Source organism: Capricornis sumatraensis, chromosome 1 (assembly GCF_032405125.1).
Source record: "Capricornis sumatraensis isolate serow.1 chromosome 1, serow.2, whole genome shotgun sequence".
NCBI classification, from domain to species: domain Eukaryota; kingdom Metazoa; phylum Chordata; class Mammalia; order Artiodactyla; family Bovidae; genus Capricornis; species Capricornis sumatraensis.
This window is the reverse complement of record NC_091069.1, coordinates 234,024,512-234,034,999: the sequence shown is the minus strand read 5'-3', so window position 1 is coordinate 234,034,999 and position 10,488 is coordinate 234,024,512. Positions and strand designations below refer to the sequence as shown.

The 10,488-nt window shown below is 42.0% G+C and overlaps 1 protein-coding gene across 1 annotated transcript in view; it reads left to right on the top strand.

Annotated features, from left to right (window-relative positions):
- Positions 1–696: 696 nt before the first annotated feature.
- The window catches only part of SLC25A36 (solute carrier family 25 member 36), a 34,665-nt gene continuing 24,873 nt past the window's right edge, over positions 697–10,488 (top strand). Inside the window, exon 1 of the mRNA XM_068965512.1 lies at positions 697–760. Within this exon, the coding sequence (XP_068821613.1) occupies positions 720–760 (41 nt within the window). The 5' untranslated portion in view covers positions 697–719. The remainder of the gene's footprint in view (positions 761–10,488) is intronic.

Below are 10,488 nucleotides of genomic sequence, written 5' to 3'. Positions count from 1 at the left end.
CAGATAACAGGAAGCGGAAATGCTGGATCATACATCCAATTTTTAAAACGCGAATCAAGCAGGAGGCAAATGGAAATTTTCTGTACCTTCGTTTCAATTTTGTTGTGAATGTAAAACAGCTCTAAAAAAAAAAAAAGCAGTCCTTAAATCAAATCAGAGATAAGGCCGGCTCGCACTGCACTCCGCTTGCATACCAGACCAGGAGCCGGGGGATCGAGGAGATCGAATCCTCTAGCCTGCTCGGGTCGAGACCGCGCAGAGCGCAGCCCTCCCGACAAACGCTCGAGGTGCGAGGACACCGTGACCTACTACCCTCCGTGCACGCGCCCTGGCCCCGCCTCCCGGCCCCTTTCATTGAGAAACGCCTTAGCGATCACGTGAAAGAGGCATGCCGGCTGCGTGACGTCATGCAGCGCGGGCCAATGGTAGCTTCTGTTTATGTCGGGGGGGGCGGGGAGTGGTGGTCGGAATATTCATCCCCACTTCGCCGTCGCCGCGCTGCCCTCTAGTGCGGGTGGTGAGCGCCGAGCCAGAGCGGGAGGCGGCCCGGCTGCAGCGGTACGGGGAGGGCCGCGCCGGCTCCTTCTGCAGGTCTCCGTCAGCTCCCCTCGCCGTCACTGGGGCGCCGTGCTGCTCCAGGCCGGGGCGGAAGCTGCGGCCTTCGCGGGCTGCCGGATCCGCGTCCCGCCTCAGCGCCCGGAGGACATGCGGGAGAGAGAATGAGCCAGAGGGACACGCTGGTGCATCTGTTTGCCGGAGGGTACGTTGCAGCCGGGGCTTGCGGACGGTGGTCGAGGGCTCCGGGCTGAGGCCAAGGGCCGTGGTCTGAGACGCGGGCTAGAAGGGTGAGGGGGATGCGGCCCGGAAGCGCAGGGGTGAGGGGACTGGAGCTGGGAGCCGAAGAAGCCCAGAGGGCTGAGGCCCAGGCGGGGAGGGTGGGAGGGCGAAGCTGGCTGGACGTCAGGCTTTGGGCCTGCGGAGCCGGAGCGAGGCCTGGGGAGTGGCTGGCGGCGCTGGGGTCCACGTAGGCCCAGTCCACGCGCCGCGGCCTAGCGGGCTTCGGGGATGCGCGGCCGCGGGAGGACAGTAGCTGCAGGCCTCACGTAGGTTGTCCGGCCTGGTCGGGGGCGGAAAGTGCGGAGGCCGAGGACAAAATGGGCGCCGCACCTCCTTCTTCCCTCCCTGGCGCGCGGGCTGCGGCGGGGCCTCACGTAGCTCACGCCCCTCCTCGGACCTCGCGCGGCTGATTTGCGGCTGATTTCCGGGCCCTAGTCAGTCCCGGTGAATCGTCCTGGGGCTTCCGGCTCCAGCGAAAGCTTTGGGGTTCGGTTGCTCGCGGTAGCTATATGTTTCTAGCTCAGAAAATTTTCTTCCTGAGCTTTTCCAGGTTGCGAGGTGCTGTCTCAAAGCGACAGTGCGTCCAGTGTCAGAATCTTTTCCTGAAAATCAACCCTCCTACACATCCGCTGCTTTTCGTCCGCTTAAAGAAGAAAAGTGGGAGTAGGGGAGAGGTTAGAAGCTTTGACAATAGTTACTGTTTGTGCAAGGTTAAGACTAAAAGTCTTAGCTCCCTGTTTGCCAGCCTGAGTGCTACAGATCTTTTGTTCAGCCAACTTAGTCTCCTTTTTTAGGTTGTTCTTTCCAAATTTGGAGAGGCATAGCAATTTTAAATTTAGGAGTGACTTCTTTTTTGCAGGGTCATAAAGAGTCTTATCAAAAATGGATACGACGAATAATGCTGAGGTTCTTTTCTGCCTTTGTGACCATATAAAGTCGCATCCCCTCAAAGCATGCAGTTTGTTTCTGAATCAGCTACTTTAAGAATATTAAAGTAATACATACGCGGTTCTGTTCACAGTGGCTTCATTGGAGTTAGACGTGTGGACTCTATTGCCAGTGATGACCATGCTTTCCTTAGCATAGCACATTGACTCAACAAACATTGCACACCACTTGTGGACCAGGCACTGTTCTGACATTAAAGTACTTTTCATTTAGTGTGTGAGACTCAGTTTTGGCAGGGTTTGCTTTCTATATTATATGTTTACCAGTAATCTTGGCACATTAAATCATTTTAAAACCCATTAGCCATGTAGGTATTCTTGTAAAGATGTCTTGTTGGGCAAATAATTGGGTTCCCTTCTGTAATTAGATTATAAGGTAATTGTTGAAAGTTAGACAGACATCTACTTCTGGCCACTATTTTAATCTGAGTGAGAAAGACAAACTCTTTGATCTCAGTTGCTTCATCTCTAAAATGAGGATATTGAGACGGTTTCTAAGCCCCTGTTCTAGGTCCTAAAATTTTTATTGCTCTGCATACTGTCAAGTTTTGTTTAAAATGTGCTCAGTCACATCCGACTCTTTGTGAACCTATGGACTGTAGCCCTTCAGGCTCCTCTGTCCATGGGATTTTCCAGGCAAGAATACTGGAGTGGGTTGCCATTTCTTTCTCGAGGGGATTTTCCCCACCCAGAGATTGACCCCTCATCTCCTGCCTTGTCAGGCAGATTCTTAACCACCGAGTCACCTGGGAAGCCTTGATAAAAATAGGGCATATTTATTTGCAATGTTAGCTTGATTGCACTAACTTCACAATTTGGGAGCCCCTCTACCCCCTCCATACTCCATTATTTTGGCCTGGAGAATTCCATAGTCTCTATAGTCCATGGGGGTCACACAGAGTCGGACACGACTAAGCAACTTTGACTTTTCAATAGCCCCCATAAAAGAACTTAGTGTGTGCAGGTTATTTAGAGCCTTAAATGAAGTACTTGTTTATAGTACCTGACATAAGATAGATGCTCAGCCTTATAAATTCTTTCTTTGCATCCTGTCTCCATTATATGTAGTTGCATAAGTTATTTCAGTAAAATTTGGCTTATCTTTCTTAGAGAAACATTAGAACTAGGAACGATGGTAAAGATCGTCTGACTTAGCTCCTTCAAAATATGGGGAAATACCAAGATGTAAAAAATGTGCTTATCCAACATCAAACAACTTTTCATACATGTTGAGTGAGAGGTAAATAATCTCTAAGGAACCTTTCAGCTCTGTCTTAAATGAAATCAATGCTGTGGAATGTTCTGAAAATCTGTATGCTAACCATTGTAGAAACGCAAATTGACTTGTGGGAAACATTGTTCTTCATTGGAGATGTCTGAGTGGTTCACCTGGTAAATAATCTGCCTGCCATTGCAGGAAACATGTTCCATCCCTGGGTCGAGATGATTCCCGGGAGAAGGAAATGGCAACCTTCTCCACGATTCTTACCTGGACAGTCCCGTGAACAGAGGAGCCTAGTGGTCTACAGTCCCTAGGGTGGCAAAGAGTTGGACACAACTGAGCATGCACACACACAGTATATCTCAAGTTGTGCATTTAGGCAATCATTTCTTGGACGTTCTTTATAGAAAACTAGATTTCATTTTTTTATCATGATAGAATTACGTAAATTGAGTTAGGGAAACTTACTTTTTACTTTAATAATAACCAGATAGAGAAGAGGAATTATTTTTATTAGCTGTTGTGCAAGAACCAAAAACTTTTCACAGTCACATCTAATCATTAGACAAAAATCGTTTTAAGATAGAGCCTTTGAATTGTTTTCTTGATGATTATAATAGTATTTATTCAAATATGTGTTTGCATCTCAGATTTTTAGGAGGCTTGAAGTGATAATATTAAATCAGAAAATTTTGAAACATTCTAGCATTGGAGAAGGAAATGGCAATCCACTCCAGTATTCTTGCCTGGAGAATCCCAGGGACGGGAGCCTGGTGGACTGCCATCTATGGGGTCGCACAGAGTCGGACGCGACTGACGTGACTTAGCAGCAGCAGCACTGGACCTTGGGTCTGAGTGACAGCCTCACATGTGTAACTCGTGCTTTCTTTAACACACCCTTTGGTCCCATTAAGTATTTGTCAGGGTTAATATTCAGAGTAAGGTCATCGGTTAGGTTGATTGTATTAACGGAGGCTGCTCATGACAGCCTGCAAAAGATGTAAATACAATTTTATTTTAGCTATACTTTTAATAACAGTGTTCGTATATGAAGATTTAAGCAGTATGTTTTTACATTCTTTGGTAGATCTACATTGTTTACTTGTGTGGCAGTTCGGGGTTTTTTTCGTTTTTTTCTATTTGAGAGGGAGATTGCCACAAACAGAAGGAATAAATCTCCAACTTAGGTGGATGAATTTTTTTCCTGTGTAGTTCCTGTGACAGTGAGAGCTTAAAACATACAGTGGGCAATCTCAGGCTAACTAAGATTGTTTATTTTTATGTCCTGGAATTAACCCAGTCATTTATTAAACCATTTATTTTTCATTTATTCAGTAAGAATCTCTAGTGGGTGTCAGATATCTTGTTTCTGCAGAAATTTTGTCATAATATTTGTTAAATGACTTTACCTGTTTCCTTGTAAGATCTGGGCAGAAGTAGAATACTTAAAAGTATAATGAATGTGGTTTATACACAGTTTACTTTATCTACATTTTTGCTTAGCCTATTTTCATGATTTTTACAACTTTTTCTCGTTAAAAATACATTCTTTAATTCTGCCTAATAGATTGTAAGACTAAGGTAAGTTGCTTATCCTGATGTAGAATATTCTTGAAGAAACTTACATTCCTATAAGGAGATTATTGTGGTATAGCATTGTAGGTCAGGAACCCCTGGGAGTTCCCAAGAACTTTTGGTGGTCTGAGATCTTAAAGCTCTTCTCATAAAAATATTAACACATTATTGCCTTTTCGCGGTTGATGTTTGGACTGCTGGTGCAAAAGCAATGATGCGTTAGCATGCTTCAAGGCAGCATCCCCAGACTGTGCCGGTAGTCACTAGCACTTGCACTTTAAAAACACAGGTTCACTTAAGAATGTTTTTGAAACAGTAAAAATTAGTTTTAAATCTTGACGCTTGTGTATACAACTTCATTTTATATTCTGCGTGAGAAAATGGGAAACACAAATAAAGTACTTCTGCAATTGTTGCAGCCTCAAACTGAACTAGCCTCTTTTTTCATGAGAACCACTCAACTGTGACTATTCAGACTTGAATATTTGGCAAATACTGTCTCAAAAAAAAAATGAAAGAAGTGGGCCTGTTGCTTTGAGGAAAACCACTAGTAGCATTTGTTGCCATGTGATAAAATCTGAAATTTTAAACACTAATTGGAACTTTTGAAATCTTGAATAGACAGGGGATGTAATTTTTAAGATATTGTATAATAAAATGTATCAGCATTTGAAAGACCTGTATAATCTAGTGAACCAGTATTTTTTTAATGACCAGTGCATGATGTTATAGAATAATACATAGGTAAAGGAATCAGAACATAAAGCAATGGGTTTAAATGTAACAAAGTGAAAGTTTATTGGTGTAGTCCAGATTCCATATTGCAGCTAATTTCAAGAGCCTACCACATGTCCAGTTTTAATGTAATATTGAAAAATGCCCACAATTATCTGAAAAGGGGGGGTTGAATTATTATGCTCAGTAAATTATATCATTAATTATGGTTTCAGTGCCGTGGTTGAGGAAAAAATTGGACCAGGGTAAAAGAGAATAATGGGGGTTGGGGAACACTGTAGTTCCAAGTAGGGAGTCTTGGTGGAGTCCTAACTGAGAAGGTGACTTTTGAACAAAGACCTGGAGGGGAGAGAGTTAACTATTTAGGTAGACCAGGCAGTGAAAAGGCCCTTGGGTAAGTATAGCCAGAGTAATAGAGCCGTATTAGGCCATTTGGCTCTTTTTCCTGAAATGGGAAGAGTCACTGCAGGAGCTTTCAAGGCTAACTCTGGTTGCCGTGCATAGAGTAGACTGTACATAGGGCAGGGCCAGAGGTGAGGAGATGATTCGGCTATTGAAATAATCACAATGAGAGGCAGCGGTTCTTCAGAGAAGGTTGTAATCTATGTAACGTGAAGAAAAAGTAGTAACTGAAAGATTTTTAGTTTGGGCACCTGAAGGGGGAAGAAATTATTGTTAATTGAAATGGGCGAGATTGCAGATGGAATAGGGCTGGGGCAGAGGAAGATAAGTATATAGTTCCATTTAAGACGTAAGTTTGAACAGGGTGCATGTATTAGGTGAGCCCAGAAAGGAGGTCTGGACTAGAAACACACATTTAGTAATTAATGGTATATAGATGGTAACATGAGCTTACTTGATGTCACTAAGGGAGTAAACATAGGGCAAAAAAGAGGACCTCTGGAAATTTCAGGAAAACAGAACAAGAGGAACCAGCAAAGTAGACCACAAAAATGACCACAAAAATGTGCTCTGAAAGTCAAATGAAGAAACAAATATATACAATGTTAGGAAAGAGTGGCTGATTAGTTGTCCTGTGTCATTGTCCGTTAAGATGAGATCTGAGAGTTCTTCATTATTGAATTTAACAGTTGTGGAGACCTTTGGTTACTGTGATTAGCAGTTTTCAAGGCAGTGGAAATCTGCCTTGAGGAGTGGAAATCTGATGGAAGTGGGAGAGAAATTAGACAGTAAATGGAATTTTGACATTTGTTGCTGGGGGGAGCAAAGAAACAAAGCAATAATGGGGGGAGGAAGTTGTTATTTTTACTAAACCTATCTCATACCCTCAGTATATTTTGCTTCTATAGTGAATTTTAATCCTGATACCAGTTTTTCCATGTTTATCTAAGTTGTTGGTTAATGTCTTTTTTTTTCAATATTATTAGTGCTTTGATTTTACTTAAGCATTTTGAAAAAGCCTAGCTTGTTAGTTTTTTTCCTGCATGAGAAACACTACAGATAGCCACCCCTACCAAGTACCATTATTCTCAACCACATCTCACATCTGTCTGACTTTTTATGTTATTCTGTCAAGTATATAGGATATGTCTTTGATTCTTCAAGAATTTGTATCTTGCTCAAACATTAAAGCTTCAGAGTAAATACCTCTACAAATATATTATCAGAGAAAACAGTTTTCAGTAAGACTTCCTAAACATGGTTTTTCTACAATTTCAAAGACAGGCTACATTTTTGTGATTGCAAAATTCTGACAATTTAATGAGTCTTTTTCTTAGAGGTATTTCTTACTTTGACTAATGTCCTAATTAGGAAATTACAAGGGAGTGTTACTTGCAGCAGAGAGATAACAAAATATTTTAACCTATTCACTTTGCTTTGCAAAGCTAAACACTGCAGTTGTTTGACAAAATAGGTTTGCTTAATGTTAACAAATGTATTTCTAAAGTACCTATGATATATATATACATAGATATAAATATGTGTGTGTGTGTACACATCAATATTGTGGACCCAAGCAGAATAGACTTTGTCGATTTATGAATTACCTTGCCTAGTAAAAACAAATGTCCTGATCCATACATGCTCAAAAGGTCAAAATCAAAGATGTATGGGCAACAACCACAGTCTTAAATCCCATTGCTTTTTCATGACCCATCCTTTTGGGGCTTTCCTGGTGGCTCAGACAGTAAAGAATCTGCCTGCAGTACAGGAGACCTGAGTTCGATCCCTGAGTTGGAAAGATCCCCTAGAGAAGGGAATGGCAACCCACTGTAATAATCTTGCCTGGAGAATTACATGGACAGAGAAGCCTGGTAGGCTACAGTCCATGAAAGAGTCAGACATGATTGAGCAACTAACTCTTTGACTTTTCATCCTTTCCTAAGCAGAAACCTGGGGCACCAATTAGATTCTTCCACAGATATGTCTAGCAAAAGTCTCTAAACCCGGAGAAACCGAATCTAGTGGTTCAGGCCCTTGAGGCTATCCTGATGATGGCGTTCTGCATGTGCACCGACCCTAGGGATTTATGACTCTTGGCATCTTGGCTGAAACTGATATGCTTGTTACTCATGTTAGTGAATAATTTCTTTTTCCCTTTCCCTATCTTTCCCCAACCTCTCAAGTTTCTGATTGCTCTGTTGCTGTAACTTGGATGTAGGAGAGTACCTGTTTTCCCAGATTTTTTTGTGTTTTGTTTTTTAACCAGTTTCTTGGTTACATTGTGCCTAGCTTCAAGGGGGGAAAAATTCCATTCTAAGCAGTTTTTAGCCTCTGCTTTACTCTCAAGGGATCTGTACGCCCTTCGGTAGTTAGAATGTCTGACATATCAAAATTTTTGTCTTCATTATATACTGTAAACAAGTAGAAGCGACATTAGAAAGTTCTGAGACATTTACACTCCCAAATTACCATAGGCTAAAAATGTGTCTACAATGCAGTTAATTCCTGGGGTGACTTGATTTACTTATTGTATAATTTCTCAAACATCATGAAAATAGAATAGTTTTAAATGTCTTGTAAAGATGTTTATTGATAACCATATTAAACAGTTTTTAAATATTCTCTAAAATCAATTCATAGTTACATGGTAAGCACTCACCAAGCAGCCTTGGCCTCATATCTTTTAAAGGTGTGACATTTGCCTTTGAAACTTTAAAATGTGCACTGATCCAAGTATTCATAGTTCTACTAAGAGAATGTAATTGAAGTTTTTTAACCTGGATATAACAAATGTATAGTTGCTGCTGCTGCTAAGTCGCTTCAGTTGTGTCCGACTCTGTGCGACCCCATAGACGGCAGCCCACCAGGCCCCCCCGTCCCTGGGATTCTCCAGGCAAGAACACTGGAGTGGGTTGCCATTTCCTTCTCCGATGCATGAAAGTGAAAGGTGAAAGTGAAGTCACTCAGTCATGTCTGACTCTTAGCGACCCCATGGACTGCAGCCTACCAGGCTCCTCTGTCCATGGGATTTTCCAGGCAAAAGAGTACTGGAGTGGGGTGCCATTGCCTTCTCCAAAGGTATAGTTACATTTAACTTTTACTTGATTAGAAACCATCCTTGCTACTTTTTTGATGTTGCAGAATAACTATATGCTCTTTTGCTGTCAAAGTTGGCTCTTCTTTCTTTGGAATTGTTTGCTAATCAAACCTTTTAAAGCAAATATTTGAGACACTTTGAATTATAACTTTTAACAATAAAGCATCCAACTTAGTACTTTCATTAGTAGCAGGTTACATTGGTGACACCTTGCAATCTTAACTCAATGGCCACATCACTGAATCACAGGGACTCAGGACCAGTTAGAAGGTTAGACATGAAATGAGGCTCTGCTTTAAGGCACTGTGGTGGAGATGGTCAGGGGAAATATGAAAGGAAGTTTAGAATGTAGAACATGTGAGACGTGAAGATAGTCAGTTATCAAAAGCCTCTGTGTCCCTTTAACTCCCTTTGAACTGATGCTTGTCCTCCAAAACCACAGGAGCATGCTTGATGTGTTAAATTCTAACAGTTAGAGCAGGGGTGAGTGTGGTCAGAGCAGAGTGAGAAGGAAAATGGATGAGATTGTGTAAGGTCTTATAGATCATTGTGAGGACTTTGGCTTTTTGCCTGAATGACATAGGAAGTCTTTGAAAAGACTTGATCTGACTTAAGATTTCAATGCTGTCACTTTAGAGTATACATCAGAGGGAGTGGGTCAAGGGTAGAAGCAGAGAGACACTATTTAGAAGGTTGCTCCAGTAACCTTAGTACAATATTGTGGCTTAGACCAGGGTGGAAATGGTAAGAGGTAGGTCACGATTCAAAATTTATTGTGGAGTTCTGAGTCAAAGACATTTGCACAAACATACCATTTTTCATGGAGTTCATTGAGTCCCAGAAATGTCAACCACATTCTCCAGTTAAAAACCCTTGCTGTTTTTAAAGGACATTTACTGCTAAAAATTTTGATTAAAAAATTATTTGAAAATAAAGATGTATACATGAGGTTTTTAAAAAAGCTGCTGAAAGATCATGAAAACCAACATTTCCCTGCTGCCTTACCCCATGTCTCCCTCCCAGTGGGCACTTCTTATTTTATCTGTTTAATCATTAGGTTTAGAATTCTAGAATAACTTAGCTTCTGCAGTTGCTGAGAAATCTGATGCTTTTATGGCTTCTTTATGTATGTGATCTCTTGTTCTTTCTAGAAGTCTCTGCTTCTACCTTTGCCCCACTCCCTCCAATGTGTGCTCAGTATTTTGAGGGATTGTAGTATTGTAACTTGACATGAGTTTCTTGGATCCATTGTACCTGTTAAACCTGAACTCAGAGTTTGAGTTCATGTTCTTCAGAGAATTAGGCTTCTTCCCCTGGAAATAGTTTTACCCACTGTAGGTGGGAGAGGGAGAGAATACAACGTGGGTATCCCACTTTGCTTCATTACCTGTCAGCGTTCAATTCTTTGCCTTATCTCCATCTTGAGTACTTGGTGCTCTTGGTCTTTAGACCTCTAAGGGGTCTCAGCAAGGCAAATATGTTACTGCTGCTGCTGCTGCTATGTCGCTTCAGTTGTGTCTGACTGTGTGACCCCAGAGATGGCCTCCTACCAGGCTCCTGTGTCCCTGGGATTCTCCAGGCAAGAACACTGGAGTGGATTGCCATTTCCTTCTCCAATGCATGAAAGTGAAAAATGAAAGTGAAGTCGCTCAGTCATGTCTGACTCTTAG